Source organism: Spermophilus citellus, assembly GCF_964194105.1.
Source record: "Spermophilus citellus genome assembly, chromosome: 7".
Taxonomy (NCBI): Eukaryota; Metazoa; Chordata; class Mammalia; order Rodentia; family Sciuridae; genus Spermophilus; species Spermophilus citellus.
The window spans coordinates 110,351,521-110,370,364 of record NC_138188.1 but is presented as its reverse complement, the minus strand read 5'-3'; the positions used below and the strand labels follow the sequence as shown (position 1 = coordinate 110,370,364).

General features: G+C 46.2%; 1 protein-coding gene across 1 annotated transcript in view; it reads left to right on the top strand.

The window, feature by feature from the left end:
- Positions 1 to 18,844, top strand: part of MUC4 (mucin 4, cell surface associated) — a gene marked incomplete at both ends in the record, with an annotated part of 49,802 nt that overhangs the window by 13,540 nt on the left and 17,418 nt on the right. The window contains 5 exons of the mRNA XM_081301966.1: positions 11,111 to 11,244; positions 12,492 to 12,656; positions 13,451 to 13,606; positions 14,242 to 14,372; positions 16,175 to 16,263. Coding sequence (XP_081158092.1) covers positions 11,111 to 11,244; positions 12,492 to 12,656; positions 13,451 to 13,606; positions 14,242 to 14,372; positions 16,175 to 16,263 — 675 coding nt within the window. The remainder of the gene's footprint in view (positions 1 to 11,110; positions 11,245 to 12,491; positions 12,657 to 13,450; positions 13,607 to 14,241; positions 14,373 to 16,174; positions 16,264 to 18,844) is intronic.

The window sequence follows — 18,844 nt, the reverse complement described above, 5'->3', positions numbered from 1 at the left end:
CTGTAATTCCAGTGACTTGGAGAGCTGAGGCAGGAGGACTATAAGTTTGAGGCCAGTGTAGGCGACTTGGTGAGACCCTGTCTCAAAATAAAATAAAAAGGGCTCAAGATGCACTGGTAGAACATCCCTAGATTCAATCCTCAGTACAAAAAAAAAGTTTGAGAGGCTTGGAGTTTAGATCAGTGTTTCAGTGGTAGAGCACTTGCCTAGCACGAGTGAGGCCCCTGGTTTGATCCCTAGCACCACAAAAACAAAAAATAAACAAAATGTGACTAGTTAAATTAACATCTGATTTGGATATAGGGCTAGAGTATGTATACCTATTTCTCAACTTTCTGCCAGATTGGCACAAATGTTAAAAATTTTTTAACAAATGTAGGAATTTGTGGCTCAGTGGTAGAGTGCTTGCCTAGCACACATGAGGTGCTGGATTTGATCCTTAGCACCACATTAAAAACTAAACAAACATAATAAAGGTATTGTGTCCATCTATAACTTAAAAAAGGTAGCAATTTAATTTACTCTAAAAATAATGCTGTTCAGAAAATTCCAGATGTGGGGCTGGGGATGTGGCTCAAGCGGTAGCGCGCTCACCTGGCATGCGTGCGGCCCGGGTTCGATCCTCAGCACCACGTACCAACAAAGATGTTGTGTCTGCCGAAAACTAAAAAATAAATATTAAAAAAAGAGAAAATTCCAGATGTGAACAATTCATAAATTTTAAATAAATCTTATCACAATGTATCATTCTATTTCTTATTAGTTATTGTTAATCTTTTTCTGTGCTTAATTTATAATAAAACTTTGTTATAGGGATGTATATATAAGATAGTATATGTAGGGCTCAGTTCTATTAGAGGTCTCAGACATCCACTGGGCTCTTGGAATATGTGCCCAGGGTAGACATGTATTGGTGTGGTTCAGTGTGATATTTCCACACATGCATACAATATGCACTGAGAAAATTCCACCTTCCTTTGTCATCCAACCCCCATCACACACACTTTCCAACTGCTGGAATTCTAAAACGGGCTATTGTCACCTTGGAGAAAGCAACACTGACCAAGGAAAGAGCAGTGCTTCAGCCTCACTGTTCATATTTCTTAAGAGAATGACACCTCTTGTTTTATAGAAAAGGATTTTTAATGAAGAAGCAAATACTGCAAATGTGTTAAAACTATGTTTGCTGTTGTACCACAATAATGATTATTTCTCAGCATCAACCTAAGGGTTGAATCAGAAAGAACTTAGCTCTGTGATTTTTTTTGGTTTGTTTTTGTTTTTGCTTTTTTGTTGTTGATGGAAGTACTGGGGATTGAGCCCAGGGGCTCTTTACCACTGAGCTAAATCCCTTTTTATTTTGAGACAGTCTTGCAAACTTGCTGGGGCTGCCCTTGAACTTGCAATCCTCCTGCCTCAGCTTCTCAGTTGCTGGGATTACAGGTGTGCACCACCACACCCAGTTTAGCTCTGTGACTTTTTTTTTTTAATGGTAGATGGACACAATACCTTTATTTTGTTTATTTCTTTCCATGTGGTGCTAGGATCAAACCCAGTGCCCCACATGTGCAAGGCAAACACTACTGCTGATCCACAACCTCAGTCCAGCTTTGTGATTTTTTTAAACAAACCTTTCACTTTTGGGAAGCTGTTTGTTGTTGTTGTTGAAAAACATCAGTACAAGCTGCTCAAACTAATGGAAAATAAAAAATGAAATTAGATGGTTTTCAAACGACTTCTATGGTCCTTATCTCTTTATCTATTAAGGACTGCATCTCAGACCCTAGGTATTTTGCCTTCCTCGGCACCTTTCTTCTGTTAAAAAAAAAAAACCCCAAACCAACAAACCAAACAAAAAAACACTAATACAATTGAAGCTGGATTCATTGATTTTTTTTTTAGTCTGTGTATCTTATTTTATTTATTTTTATTTATTTTCTTTTTTTATTGGTTGTTCAAAACATTACATAGTTCTTGAATATCATATTTCACACTTTGATTCAAGTGGGTTATGAACTCCCATTTTTACCCCGTATACAGATTGCAGAATCACATCAGTTACACTTCCATTGATTTACATATTGACATACGGATTCATTGATTTTTATGTTGATTTTTTTCCCTTTCTTATTGTAAATGAAAACATTCTGTGGGTCCCTAAAAGTACCTTGGGTCCCCAATTTAGTGGCCTCCAGGCTTCACTTCTCCGCTGCCCTACTGCCCATCACAGAGACATGGGGCCTTGGGAAAACTGCCCATGAAGATTTGTTTTGGGTTCAGCCACATCCTCCTTGTGTGATTTTGAAAATAGAACAGAATTCACTCCTCTTTCCAGTTAAAAAGAAAAAGTGAAGTGGGAAGGGGACGTTCAGATTGAAAGTAGAGGGGACCAACGAATGGCAGAGACACCTGAAGGACAACAAAAGGAAATCAAGACAATTATGTATCTGAAGATAAGGCAGGAGACCCTCCTCACCCCCTGCTCCCTAGGTCCTCACATTGTCCCCAGAAGGAGGGAGTGGCACTTTGGCTTGAGTCCTCCTAAATTCTCCTGTATTACTGTGCACTCTCTCAATCACTTTATACCAAATAAATGAAGCTGTGTAACCAGGTGCCCTAGCAGAGGAGTTTAAGCAGGGGAGGGTGTTCACAGTCATGCATCTCCTCATGGTGAGGACACATTCTGAGAAATGCACTGCTAGGTCATCACATCATTGTGCAAACGCCACAGAGTACTCTCAAACAAAGAGGGCTACAGCATCAGTCACAACCTCATGCCACCACAGTTCGAGGCGGTCCACTGAAGTGTCTTTATATGGCTCATGACTGTGCACATTCACAGCATTTTTTCTGCCTCTTCTTTCTAAAGAAGGTCCTGTTGGGCTGGCAAGCTCCTTGGGCTTTTCAGGTGGGTAATTGAGAAAGAAGAGAGGAAAAGAGGATCATGGAGCTCTTGCTGGGGTGAGAGATTTGAGGGGATGGGTTGTGTTTAACCCCAGGGCTGAAAATACCCCAGTGTACTGTTTATTGATCCCAAAGGAAGAACTTGAACTCCATAGAGAGGTTTTGGACATTGTGTCACTCCCTCACTTCTTGGCAGCAGGAGGGGACACCATGGAGGGCTGTCCATGCCTACAAGCAGGGGAATATTCAGGATGAGGTGCATACCCACTGGGTTTCTTCTGACGTTTTAGGAGTAAATCCCTTTACTTTAGAACCAAGATGGTTCTATTTAGATCCTCTCACAAGGACTGGAAATAAGGAGGGGGGCCATCTCCCCCCTCCATTTCCCTCCTTACCACATTCTTTAGAGACCTTATCTCGCTGCAAGGGTTCCTAGGCACTGGGTAATTTTTATCCCAACAGATTAGAAGATAAGTAGAACAGGAAAACTGATAGGAATCAGTACTAGATTAAGGAGAAGAAGAAGGGGTCATGAAAGAGAAGAAGACTACTACTCATCACCGTGGCAGTGTATAGGACATAGGGAAACTTTAATTTTTTTTAACTGCATGATCTGTGTGTCTATTTTAACTAAAGAATATTTGACTGAAGCACAGGGACCTGAGCTTTAAAACTTCACATGGGGAAGGTAAGAGATGCACTTGATCAATTATGCCTATGGGATAACCATTGCATTAGCATATTTGCCAACTACAAAGGGAAAAGGTGGCTGCACGTCCTTTGTTGTGTTTGCTTTAAAGGTAGAGATGGGCCGCTGTGGTAGAATCCCTAGCACTGGTTAAAGACTAGAGCCTTACGGTAAACATTCCAGAGGGAAATAAAATGGAATGAAAAAATTGGGTCAAGAAATTTGATTTCAGTGAGCTAAACACTCACTCCAGCCTAAAAATGTCCTTGTAACTTATATGACACATCAGTGACTCCCTTCCTTAAACTCTTTCAGCAGTACAATCCGTTTCATGGCATACAGGTAGTAAAACCCCATCCACGACGACAACAGACGAGTCCACCAAGACAGCCTCCACAGCAAAAAGCATAGGGGCAACATCACAGCTTGGAACTACAAGTCTTCCAAAATCCACCTCAGGGGTTTCCAGGACAACAGGACCAGAACCACCAACTGTTCCAACACCCAGCTCCTCCACCCAGGAAACATCTGCGTCTCCTCCTCCCAGCCCCTCCCCAGAGGGGACCACATCAACTCTTTCAACCTCCCTGAGTGGAAACACTCTGCCAGTGACCATTTCAGCAGAGACATCCTCTCCTGGTGAGCCCACCAGCTTGTCCTCTTCCAGTGTCAGCAGCACACCCACAGTGACAACTGAGGTGTCCACCACAACAGACTCCACAGACTCCATTGCAGAAAACACAGGGACCACATCACAGCCTGGAACTGCAAGTCTTCCAACAGCCACCTCAGGGGTTTCCAGAACAACAGGACCAGAAGCATCAACTGTTCCAACACCCAGCTCCTCCACCCAGGAAACATCTGCGTCTCCTCCTCCCAGCCCCTCCCCAGAGGGGACCACATCAACTCTTTCAACCTTCCTGAGTGGAAACACTCTGGCAGTGACCATTTCAGCAGAGACATCCTCTCCTGGTGAGTCCACCAGCTTGTCCTCTTCCAGTGTCAGCAGCACACCCATAGTGACAACAGAGGTGTTCACCACAACAGCATCCACAGACTCCACTGCAGAAAATACAGGGACCGCATCACAGCCTGGAACTGCAAGTCTTCCAACAGCCACCTCAGGGGTTTCCAGGACAACAGGACCAGAACCACAAACTGTTCCAACACCCAGCTCCTCCACCCAGGAAACAACTTCATCTCCTCCACCTAGCCCCTCCCCAGAGAGGACAGCATCAACCCTATCAACCTCCCTGAGTGGAAACACTCTGCCAGTGACCATTTCAGCAGAGACATCCCCTCCTGGTGAGCCCACCAGCTTGTCCTCTTCCAGTGTTAGCAGCACACCCACAGTGACAACAGAGGTGTCCACCACAACAGCATCCACAGACTCCACTGCAGAAAACACAGGGACCACATCACAGCCTGGAACTGCAAGTCTTCCAACAGCCACCTCAGGGGTTTCCAGAACAACAGGACCAGAACCATCAACTGTTCCAACACCCAGCTCCTCCACCCAGGAAACAACTTCATCTCCTCCACCTAGCCCTTTCCCAGAGGGGACCACATCAACCCTATCAACCTCCCTGAATGGAAACACTCTGCCAGTGACCATATCAGCAGATGCATCCTCTCCTGGTGAGTCCACAAGCTTGTCTTCTTCCAGTGTCAGCAACACACCCACAGTGACAACAGATGTGTCCACCACAACAGCCTCCACAGACTCCATTGCAGAAAACACAGGGACCACATCACAGCCAGGAACTGCAAGTCTTCCAACAGCCACCTCAGGGGTTTCCAGGACAACAGGACCAGAACCATCAACTGTTCCAACACCCAGCTCCTCCACCCAGGAAACATCTGCGTCTCCTCCTCCCAGCCCCTCCCCAGAGGGGACCACATCAACTCTTTCAACCTCCCTGAGTGGAAACACTCTGCCAGTGACCATTTCAGCAGAGACATCCCCTCCTGGTGAGTCCACCAGCTTGTCCTCTTCCAGTGTCAGCAACATACCCACAGTGACCACAGAGGTGTTCACCACAACAGCATCCACAGACTCCACTGCAGAAAACACAGGGACCACATCACAGCCTGGATCTGCAAGTCTTCCAACAGCCACCTCAGGGGTTTCCAGGACAACAGGACCAGAACCATCAACTGTTCCAACACCCAGCTCCTCCACCCAGGAAACATCTGCGTCTCCTCCTCCCAGCCCCTCCCCAGAGGGGACCACATCAACTCTTTCAACCTCCCTGAGTGGAAACACTCTGCCAGTGACCATTTCAGCAGAGACATCCTCTCCTGGTGAGTCCACCAGCTTGTCCTCTTCCAGTGTCAGCAACATACCCACAGTGACCACAGAGGTGGTCACCACAACAGCATCCACAGACTCCACTGCAGAAAACACAGGGACCACATCACAGCCTGGATCTGCAAGTCTTCCAACAGCCACCTCAGGGGTTTCCAGGACAACAGGACCAGAACCATCAACTGTTCCAACACCCAGCTCCTCCACCCAGGAAACAACTTCATCTCCTCCACCCAGCCCCTCCCCAGAGGGGACCACATCAACTCTTTCAACCTCCCTGAGTGGAAACACTCTGCCAGTGACCATATCAGCAGATGCATCCTCTCCTGGTGAGCCCACCAGCTTGTCTTCTTCCAGTGTCAGCAACACACCCACAGTGACAATAGAGGTGTCCACCACAACAGTTTCCACAGACTCCACTGCAGAAAATACAGGGACCGCACCACAGCCTGGAACTGCAAGTCTTCCAACAGCCACCTCAGGGGTTTCCGGGACAACAGGACCAGAACCATCAACTGTTCCAACACCCAGCTCCTCCACCCAGGAAACATCTGCGTCTCCTCCTCCCAGCCCCTCCCCAGAGGGGACCACATCAACTCTTTCAACCTCCCTGAGTGGAAACACTCTGCCAGTGACCATTTCAGCAGAGACATCCCCTCCTGGTGAGTCCACCAGCTTGTCCTCTTCCAGTGTCAGCAACATACCCACAGTGACCACAGAGGTGGTCACCACAACAGCATCCACAGACTCCACTGCAGAAAACACAGGGACCACATCACAGCCTGGATCTGCAAGTCTTCCAACAGCCACCTCAGGGGTTTCCAGGACAACAGGACCAGAACCATCAACTGTTCCAACACCCAGCTCCTCCACCCAGGAAACAACTTCATCTCCTCCACCCAGCCCCTCCCCAGAGAGGACAGCATCAACCCTATCAACCTCCCTGAGTGGAAACACTCTGCCAGTGACCATATCAGCAGATGCATCCCCTCCTGGTGAGTCCACCAGCTTGTCTTCTTCCAGTGTCAGCAACACACCCACAGTGACAATAGAGGTGTCCACCACAACAGTTTTCACAGACTCCACTGCAGAAAATACAGGGACCGCACCACAGCCTGGAACTGCAAGTCTTCCAACAGCCACCTCAGGGGTTTCCGGGACAACAGGACCAGAACCATCAACTGCTCCAACACCCAGCTCCTCCACCCAGGAAACATCTGCGTCTCCTCCTCCCAGCCCCTCCCCAGAGGGGACCACATCAACTCTTTCAACCTCTCTGAGTGGAAACACTCTGGCAGTGACCATTTCAGCAGAGACATCCCCTCCTGGTGAGTCCACCAGCTTGTCCTCTTCCAGTGTCAGCAACATACCCACAGTGACCACAGAGGTGTCCACCACAACAGTTTCCACAGACTCCACTGCAGAAAACACAGGGACCACATCACAGCCAGGAACTGCAAGTCTTCCAACAGCCACCTCAGGGGTTTCCAGGACAACAGGACCAGAACCATCAACTGTTCCAACACCCAGCTCCTCCACCCAGGAAACAACTTCATCTCCTCCACCCAGCCCCTCCCCAGAGAGGACAGCATCAACCCTATCAACCTCCCTGAGTGGAAACACTCTGCCAGTGACCATATCAGCAGATGCATCCTCTCCTGGTGAGCCCACCAGCTTGTCTTCTTCCAGTGTCAGCAACACACCCACAGTGACAATAGAGGTGTCCACCACAACAGTTTCCACAGACTCCACTGCAGAAAATACAGGGACCGCATCACAGCCTGGAACTGCAAGTCTTCCAACAGCCACCTCAGGGGTTTCCAGAACAACAGGACCAGAACCATCAACTTTTCCAACACCCAGCTCCTCCACCCAGGAAACATCTGCATCTCCTCCTCCCAGCCCCTCCCCAGAGGGGACCACATCAACTCTTTCAACCTCCCTGAGTGGAAACACTCTGCCAGTGACCATTTCAGCAGAGACATCCTCTCCTGGTGAGTCCACCAGCTTGTCCTCTTCCAGTGTCAGCAACATACCCACAATGACCACAGAGGTGCCCACCACAACAGCCTCCATAGACTCCACTGCAGAAAATACAGGGACCACATCACAATCCGGAACTACAAGTCGTCCAACAGCCACCTCAGGGGTTTCCAGGACAACAGGACCAGAACCACAAACTGTTCCAACACCCAGCTCCTCCACCCAGGAAACAACTTCATCTTCTCCACCTAGCCCCTTCCCAGAGGGGACCACATCAACCCTATCAACCTCCCTGAATGGAAACACTCTGCCAGTGACCATATCAGCAGATGCATCCTCTCCTGGTGAGTCCACCAGCTTGTCCTCTTCCAGTGTCAGCAGCACACCCATAGTGACAACAGAGGTGTCCACCACAACAGCCTCCACAGACTCCATTGCAGAAAACACAGGGACCACATCACAGCCTGGAACTGCAAGTCTTCCAACAGCCACCTCAGGGGTTTCCAGGACAACAGGACCAGAACCATCAACTGTTCCAACACCCAGCTCCTCCACCCAGGAAACAACTTCATCTCCTCCACCTAGCCCCTTCCCAGAGGGGACCACATCAACCCTATCAACCTCCCTGAATGGAAACACTCTGCCAGTGACCATATCAGCAGAGACATCCCCTCCTGGTGAGTCCACCAGCTTGTCTTCTTCCAGTGTCAGCAACACACCCACAGTGATAACAGAGGTGTCCACCACAACAGCCTCCACAGACTCCATTGCAGAAAACACAGGGACCACATCACAGCCAGGAACTGCAAGTCTTCCAACAGCCACCTCAGGGGTTTCCAGAACAACAGGACCAGAACCATCAACTGTTCCAACACCCAGCTCCTCCACCCAGGAAACATCTGCGTCTCCTCCTCCCAGCCCCTCCCCAGAGGGGACCACATCAACTCTTTCAACCTCCCTGAGTGGAAACACTCTGCCAGTGACCATTTCAGCAGAGACATCCCCTCCTGGTGAGTCCACCAGCTTGTCTTCTTCCAGTGTCAGCAACATACCCACAATGACCACAGAGGTGCCCACCACAACAGCCTCCACAGACTCCACTGCAGAAAATAAAAGGACCACATCACAATCCGGAACTACAAGTCGTCCAACAGCCACCTCAGGGGTTTCCAGGACAACAGGACCAGAACCACCAACTGTTCCAACACCCAGCTCCTCCACCCAGGAAACAACTTCATCTCCTCCACCCAGCCCCTCCCCAGAGGGGACCACATCAATCCTATTAACCTCCCTGAGTGGAAACACTCTGCCAGTGACCCTTTCTGCAGAGACATCCCCTCAGGAGGTAGCCACCAGCACAGCAATACCTCCACCTTCTAAAGCCTCTCTGACTCTTACAACCCCTGCTCTCACCACTTCCACAAGTTCCCGCCCAACAACTTCCCCACGCCCTGTCCAGGTGGGGCAAGGTGAGTGATGCTCTGGAGGTGGTAGCTCTCCCCCTGCAACTGAACTAGATGTGAAGGCAGCAGGGTGGTAGCTGGACTGAATTTGCCAATGAAGACCCTGGTGTGTAGTTGAGGGAACCAGTTCTCTGGGTACCTCACTGCCCTATATGAGCCATAGAAATACAGTCTGTCTGCATATTCCCTTAGAGGGATGGTCTAACTCAGTGCTTAGTCTCACCATAGCTTCCTCATTTTCTACTCTCTTGGTCAGAACAATCCTTACAGGAGACATTTAGAAGTAGAATTGGGTTCTACTGGTAGCTTTGTGCATGGCAGTGGGCCAGGTGCTGGAGATAGGGAAATGATCATGTGCCATTCATTAGGGGACAGATCAACTCTCTTACAGATGCCAGCCCAGGAAACTAGGAGCACAAAATGGAAAGCCCCCAAAGGATGTGGGAATGGGTTCAAGGTGGACAAGAGGCTTTCAGGCAAGAGTGAATAGAAGTGCAAGCTGGACATTCCAGGCAGGGAGAAGGATCTGAGCAATAGAACAAATGCATGGAAGTGAAAAAATAAAACATCCCAGTGTCACCTGGAGAGATCTTCAAAGCATTTGGGGTTGCCAGAAGTAAGGTGAAGAATATGTGAAAGCTGGTGCGTGCAAGAATCCCGTAGGTAAGGGAAACCAGGAGGACACAGACTTGCCTTGTATGAATGGCACTGTGGCGGCTGGTGTGGACACACTCGCAGGAGGGGTTAGTGAAGAGGCCAAGGGAGGTGGTCAGGCCCCTGCAGTACCCAAGCTAGATCAAGAGAAGGCGCCAAGGAGTCAGCGGCTCTCAATCTGGAAGCAAGATCCATTTGAAAAACATTTAGGACAAGGTCTCTCAAACTGGAGCCCAGGGATCTTTAGGTCCTAGAACAAATTCTAGGAAATCTTCAAGTTTATTTGGAGAAATACTATCTTAGGAAACAAGTCCCATTCTATGAAAAGTCCTTTCAATTACTAATCTTTACTGCATCAGAGTTTAATATTTTAATTCTTAAAAGCATTAGGACTCCTAAAACAGCTATAGAATGGTTTGTCCGTGTTCTGACAGCAGGACCGGTTTTTCTCCAGACTGGGGGATAAGTGTTTTAGTTAGCTTTTTTGCTGCTGTGACTAAAAAAGATCTGACCAGAGCTATTTTAGGGGAGGAAAAGTTTAGTTGAAAGTTGACAGTTTCAGAGGTCTCAGTCCATAGACAGCTGGCTTTCCTCTGGGTTCAAGATAAGGCTGAACATCATGGAAGAAGAGGGTGCCTCTTCTTGTGTGGCATAGAGAAGCAGCTCACATGATGATCAGAAAGGAGAGTGAGAGAAACTCTAATTGCCAAATACAAATATAGACCCTAAAGACAACCCAATGACCCACGTGCTCCAGCCACACCCTTCCGGCCTTCAGCTACCACTCAGCTAATCCCATCAGGACGTTGATTCACTGACTGGGTTAAGGTCTCACAACCCAATCTTTTCTCCACTAAGCCTTCTTGCATTGTCTCACACATAAGCTTTTGGGGGACCCCTCACATCCAAACCATAACAGTAAGAATAAATGAGGAGATGTGTGAAATACGTGGAGAGAAGAGTCCTTGATGGCTCCCAGTCAGGACCTGCTGGAACACCTTGAGGAACAGAGGACAAGGGTGAGGAACAGCTTGGGGAAAGCTCCCTAGGGATCACTGTGAGCCTGAAAGGAGGTCAAGGTCCACAAGGACTCTTCTCTGTCCTGGCCAGGTGTTCCCCTCTTCCCTTATGGGTTCAGCTCTGGAGACCTGCAGTTGTCTATCAGGACTGTGGACTTCACCTCGCAGCTCTTCAAGCTCCAGATTGGCTTCCCACTTGGCTTCTCTCTGCGGGATTCTCTCTACGTGAGTCTCTGACTACAGCCCTAGTGGTAGGACCTGTGCTTTCTGGGCCCTGCTTCTCTGTTCAGCGTTGGAGATGACCCTGTGACTAAAAGGAAGGGAGGATGGAAGCCATCTTTTCTAGGCCTCATTTTGACATGTACAGCCTTCTTTAATGTCAGAGTTCTAGCTGAGGAAAACAGGAGTGAGGCAAACCTCCCTCCCCTGTAAAGAAGAACAAAAAGAGACAGAAGCAAGCAAGGTGCAGGGGCAAAGTCAAAAGGGCTGCTTATCTGAGATGCCAGCTTTATTTATATCCATAGGTTACATTAGGTCATTGACATCATTAGTACATATTGCTCATTGTATAAAGTTACAGTTTTGTGGGCAGGTTTAGGCCCAGTGACACGTTGGTGTTGTCTAAGAAAGTTCCTTTATTCCCAGAAGCTGAGTGTCTGAGATTAAGGTTGAGGCTGATAAGACTCTAACATAGAGCCTCCTTGTGAAGGACATTACCATAGCAGCTGGGCATTGGGCATGTATCAGTCATCTTACTAGTTCCAAGGAGAAACTGTAGAATATTTTAAGTGTGGATAACCGGGCGCCTGTTACCCTCCAAGAGTTTGCTCACCAGAGGAACGCTGCCTTGTACATTTCCACAGCCAGAATCCTTACACTCCCCATGTGGACCAAATGTCCTTACCCCAGTAAAAAGAGAAGAGGGCCCAGTCAGCTCACCCCTGTTTTCATGGGACTTTTTTTATGAGTAGGAAGCTGTACTTGGCAAACTTGAGCAGTTTACGTGCCACCTCCCTCTTCTATAATTACTTCCTGGTCCTCTCTGGCCCATGTCTCCCAAGGAAGATTTTGTACACAGAATTGGCCCCTGTCGCCGTCAGGGAGGGCCCTTAGGACACAAAATGAGGAGGAAACAAAGGTGAAAGCGAGGGTGTCAATTTCTTTGGCCTCATCTGAGGGTTCACAGGCTTCAGGATGGAGCTGGGCAAAAGCCTGGGGTCTACACCGAGACAGGACACAGCCTATCACCCTCAGATATGAAGACTGTCTTGAGGTTGGCGAGTATTTGTGAGGTTATTATGTAAAGAGCTCTCCCAGAAGACAGAAAGTGGAGAGGTGAGCCTCCAGGGGTGGTTGACATGTCTGATCTGCCCAGAGAGGCCGTTGGGGGCCATGCTTCTGAGGAGCTGGCCCGAAGCTAGGTTGGCTCCTCACTTTCTCCCTGAATGCTAACCAAAAACTCCGGTTCTCAGTTCACAGACAACGGCCAGATCATTTTCCCCAAGTCAGATTACCAGAAGTTCTCCTACCCCAATCCACCGCTAGGAGGCTTCACAGGAAGGGAACCTGTGGCCATGGTGGCTCCATTCTGGGATGATGCTGACTTTTCCGGCCGCAGGGGAACCATATTTTACCAGGTGGGTCTTTCAAAGCCTGGGAATCAGGATCCTGGAAGTGTCACTTCTGTCATTGCCCGGGCTCACGTGGGTAGGGATTGAGACTTAATATGGGATAGGGAGGCTAAGCCAATAAGGAATATTAAACAGACTCAAAAATATCCTAATCTAACCATGTGAAGTCTTGCAGGCAACAGGAATAGGGATTGGCAGGTCAGCAACTGATTTTAAAATAGGGCTGTAGGTGAGCATGTAGCTCAGTGGTAGAGTGCTTTCCTAGTATGTGTGAGGCCCTGGGTTTAATCCCCAGTGCCTCAAAAATCAAACAAACAAAATACAGGGCTGCAGAGAGTCTATTCTAACAAGCCTGAGTCAAACAGGGCCCCTCCTGTGCTCCTAGATTGGGTTAATAATTCCAGACAGTGGGAGCATATGATGAAGGCTACTGCAGCAAATGTGTTTTGTGCCCTTGCCATAATGCACTGCAGAGGTTCCAGTCAGACATGGGGAGGTAAAAATGGGCACACGTGGTCACTCAATCTGAGCTGGTTTGAGGTAAGAGATACATGAGTTCAAGTCCAAAGGACTTAGATTTCTGGGTGGGGACTCCCCCACCCCATTCCATGTACCCCAAGTTTTCCTGCAGTCCAAATTTAAATTTGGACTAAAGAGTAAAAACACAGGCCTAGAACAGGAAAGCAGGGGCAGTGTGGGAGCACTAAAATGAGTATGATTCCTAAGCAGAAAGTTGGGGTCCCTCAGGGGTCTTGAATGGAACCCTCATTTTCTTATTCTTACCTGCCTTCCTTTTCTAGGAATATGAGACACTCTATGATGAATACAACCCGACAGTTCAGCAGGTGGAGACTTGGATTGAAAAGTTCACAAACACCTGGAGCTATAAAGCCAAGTGGACCCTCAAGGTCACATGGGTCGATGCCCCTGCCTATCCTGCCCAGTGGACCTTTGGAGTGAGTGAACCAAAAATGGCTTCCTGTGAGACATGTGGGGGTCAGCCATCCTAGAATCCCAGGGAGGGGCTACTCTTCTAGAACCCTCTCTGACTCAAGGAAAGTAGGAAAGCTTGTTGATTATAGCAATTCCTGCCAGAACTAATTGCTGAGCACACACCGTGTGCCAGGCCTGCCTCAGCCCTTTCTTATACGACTTCACAATAGCCTGGAAACCAGAAACAGGAAATGGCATTTTTTTTTGATCAAATATGTCTGACTATTGGCAATTTCATATGATTTATATATTAGTCAGTTTTGTATTACCGTGATAAAATACCTGAAACAGGATACTTATGAAGAAAAGAGGTTTATTTAACCTGCAGTTCTGGAGGATGAAAGTCCAAACTGCAGTGCAGGTTCATTGAGGGCCCCTATTGGCTGCATCACCTCATGGCAAAGATAGCAATGCAGAAGCACATGTAGGAGCCAGCAAATAATTACATCTCAAACCAGGACTAGAGAACATGTGTGGAGCCAGATTCACTCTTTTTATTACAACCTTCTTGAGATAACTCAAGGGGTCACATGAGAACTACTACTAGACCCAGTGTCTCTCATAGGCATCCTTATTTTTGTCTCCTACCAACCTCCAGACCAACACCTACCAAGCCATCCTCTCCACAGATGGGAGCAGATCCTATGCCCTGTTTCTCTATCAGAGTAATGGGATGCGGTGGGACCTAACCCAGCGCTGGGGCAACGGGGTCCTCATGGGCTTCTCCAGGTAAGACATGGAGGCAAGGCTTCTGTACTGAGCAGCACATTCCACCCCCCCGCACAAGGCATGGCTCCTCCTTACTGATGCGTGTGATTTGCACCCACTTCACTTCCCACAGTGCTTCCTTCATTGCTATTTCTGATGAAAAATGCCCCAATTCGTCCTGCCATCTTTCCTACTCTAGTCCCTGGGCATTGCACTATTTTTTTTTTTTTTTTTACTTTGCATTCCCTAGTTTCCATTGACATGTTGATTTCTCTTCACTCCTCAGATACCATAATAACAGCCATGTTAAAAACTTACTATGTTAAAAACCTCATAGACATTATTTTAGTGATTATCACAACCATCCATGAGGTAGAACTATTTGTTATGCTCATTCTGCAGATAAGGAAACTGAGATGCAAACAGATAAGCAATTATCTCAAAGTCTGATTTGAACCAAAACATCTGAGGCTGGAATCTGCTTTCCTGGCTTCCTGAGAATTATCTACCTACCTAGGGGCACCTAGCAGCTTAGATGGCACTGGATATAGAGGAGGGAAGGGAGGGGTCTGTGGATGGGTGCAATGTGGGTACCTGTGTGTGGACGTGACCCAGCCTCTGACATAATGGATCCCAACCATATGCTAGTGTGTGGCACTCAGTAGTGAAGGTTACATGCCATTTATTACTGGCCATTGCTGCATGTGGTTTTCTCTTACATTATGGTATATTCAGGTTGCCCTATAATTGCATTTATTTCACTTGACTGTTTTTCTTTCTGGTTTTTTTTTTTTTTTTTTTTTTGGTACTGCTGATTGAACCCAGGGGGCAGTTCACCACTGAGACACATCCCCAGCCCTTTCTCTATATTTTATTTAGAGACAGGGTCTTGCTAAATTACTTAGGGCCTCACTAAGTTGCTGAGGCAGGCTTTGAATTCACTATCCTTCTGCCTCAGCCTCCCAGGCCGCTGAGATTACAGGCATGTGCCACAGTGCTCGGCTTCACTTGATTCTTGATGTGCTGTAAAGGAGAAAGGAGTGGAATTACCCACCTGGCAAGGAATCTCACACCACCCTGAAAACATCTAAATGACATGCGTGTGTCATTTGCCTGTGTCACAGAAGAGCAAAGATCAGGAGTCACTGCTCTGTGTCATACGCCCAGAGTGAAGCTACAGGCTATGGGGGTAGTGAGGCTCCTGGTTTTCCTCCAGTCTGGACCTACACTGAGGATGCAATGGCAGTGGTAGAGGTGGTGGTGCCATGATATAGGGTCCTCACTCAGTTCTGAGGCCATGTGCAGATGTTACTGCATTGAATACTCACAATGCTGTGAGGTAGACATTACTGTGATCTCTTTTATCCATGGTCACTAAGCTAGGAAGAGTTGGGATCATCCGTTGACTCCAGGATTGTCTGACTCAGAGTCCAGCTCTGAACCAATGCAATATGTTGGCCCCTGGCGTCTGTCCCTCTCCATCCCTAGTTTAAGGGAAACAAATGATAAGGAAGCCTGAACTCCTGTTATTTTCCCATTTCTACCACATGGCCAAGTGGACTTACTGGTTTCTTGCAGTCAGAAATCAGATGTGGAATAAACAGAATCTTTCTGCCTGTCTTCTCCTCCCTTCTCCTTAGTACTGGAACTCAGGGATTTAAGGCGGTTGCCCAACTGACCAGCTGAATAATAGGCTACCAGCTGCTGACTGCTGACCAGCTGAACTGAGTGCTGGCAGACTGACTAGCTGAATTAGTAACTTTCAAAGAACAGGGAAGAACCTGTGAGTGACAGAGGACTAAGAGTCTTTCTTTTGCCTGCAGTGGAGATGGGTATTTTGAAAACAGCCCACTGATGTCCCGGCCATTGTGGGAGAAGTATCGTCCGGACCGATTCTTGAATTCCAAATTAGGTAAAAAACATCACTTTATCATACTTTAGGTGGACTCAATCTTCCCTTGTCCTTTACTCTGTATGTCATGGCAGTCTTATAAAGTGGGTCCCTAACTTCTCCATCATCCTGAAAGCCTTTCCCTGCATAGTCTGACAGCCTACCCGTACACTCTGGACCTGGGAGAGCCCAAGGAGCAACTAGTGCCTTCCATACCCTTAGATACTGTGCCGTCTATGGAGCTCTGTCTCACATGAGCCAAATCAGATATTCCAAATCCAGGAGGTCTGTCAGTGGGGGCCCAGATCCTAGAAGTAAGGAAAATGGGAGATGGGGATATAAGTGGACAGTTAGAACCATACTCCAAATGTCCTGTCTCAGAGCTGAAATGAAAGCCCAGATAAGATCCCTTAAGAGAATCTACCAAAAGGAGTTCCAGAGATCTGAAGTTCAGTCAACATTTATTTAGCACCTCGGTGTGCTGAATAAAAGTTAAAAGGTCAACTATGTTTGCTATCAAACAGCTTTCACTCTGGTAAAAAAGACTTCAATATCTGGAGGCAAACCATGTTGCTTCCTCCATGACTCAATGCAATGTGCAGAGGCCCCAAAGAGAAAGAAATTATAGTTTCCAGAATGTGATAGAGTAAAGGGTGTTTTAGCATTGAAGGTCAGCCATGTAAGTAGTTATTCAAATGAATAACCTACCAGTTCATCTCAAGGTTTCACAAAACCAAGAGCAAAGCAAACCAAAGATCAGTAGAATGAAAGAAGTCAAGATCAAGGTGAAAATAAATGAAATAGAGACTAAAAGAATAATACAAAGGATCAATGAAACAAGTTGGTTCTTTGAAAAGAAACAAAATTGACGAACATTTAGCTACCATAAGAAAGAGAAAGAAGACACAAATAAATAAAACTAGAGGTGACAAAGGAGACATTACAAGACACCACTGAAATCCAAAGGATCCTTAGAAAATTTTGAAAAAAAACTATATGTGGATAAATTGGAAAATTTAGAAGAAATGGACAAATTTCTAGACACATATGACATACCCAATTGAGCCAAAAGGCATTTAAAAACACCCTAAATATATAAATAACAAGTGAGCAGATTGAAACAGTAAAAAAAGAGAGTCTACTAACAAAGAAAAACCCAGTAGTGGATGGATTCACTACTGAATTTTACCAGACTTTTAAAGAAAAACAATGCTTCTGAAACTATTCTATAAAAGGAAAGGGGAATACACTTTCAAATTCATTCTATGAATCCAGTATTCTCCTACTAACAAAACCTGGTAAGGACACAATAACAAAAAAAGAAAACTATAGGCCAGTATTCACGGTGAACATAGGTGCAAAAGTCATCAATTAAATACTTGCAAATTTAATACAAGGTACATTATAAAGATCATACTCTGTGATCAAGTTGATTTAATTCCAAGGATACAAGGATGGTTCAACATACACAAATCAATAAATGTAATACAAAAGATGTAATACAGCACAAAAACAGAATCAATGACAAAAGTTTTTAAAAAATATTTATTTTTTAAATATTTTTAAACAACTGGAAGTTTACATGCAGAAGACCACCGCTGAGCCACAATCCCAGCCCCAACAAAAGTTTTATGACCATCTCAATAGATACAGAAAAAGATTTTGATAAAATTCAATATCCCTTTATCATAAAAGCCCTGAATAAATTAGGTATAGAAAGATCATACCTCAATATAATAAGGACTATATATGGCAAATACATTGCCAATATCCTATTGAATGGGGAAAAACTGAGAGCATTTCCCCTAAGATCAGGAGTGAGATAGAGATGACCACTCTCATCACTCTTATTTACTACAGTGCTAGAAAGTATAACCAAAGCAATTAGGCAAGATAAAGGAAGGGAGGAAGAGAGGGAGGGAGGGGCATATAAATTGGAAAGGAGAAAGTTAAATTATCAATGTTTGCTGATGATATAATTTTATACATAGAAAATTCCCAAAACTCCACCAAAAGACTTTTAGAACTAAAAAATTCAGTATAGTAACAGGAGGAAAAACCAATACATAAAAACCAGTAGCTTTTCTCTACACCTATAAAATGAATTTGCTGAGAAAGAAATCAGAAAAGTAATCCCACTCACTATAGACACACACACACACACACACACACACACACACACACACATATATGACCCTAATACCCAAAATGCAGATTTAATGCAATCTCCATTAAAATACCAATGACATTCTTCACGGAAATAGAAAAAAAAATTATACGGCAGCACAAGAGACCCAGAATAGCAAAAGCCATCCTAAACAAAAAGCATCATACTGGAGGCACCACAACACCTGATTTTTAAAACATACTACAAAGCCATGGTAATGAATTCAGCATGGTATTGACACAAAAATAGACACTTGCACCAATGGAACAGAAATGAGGGCCCAGAAATCAATTCACACTTCTTCAGTCAACTGATTCCACAAAGGTGCCAAAGACATGCCCTGGAGATATGAGACAGTCCCTTCAACAAAATGCTCCTGGAACAACTGGAGGTTCACGTGCAGAAGACTAAAATTAGATCTCTAACTCAACTTGT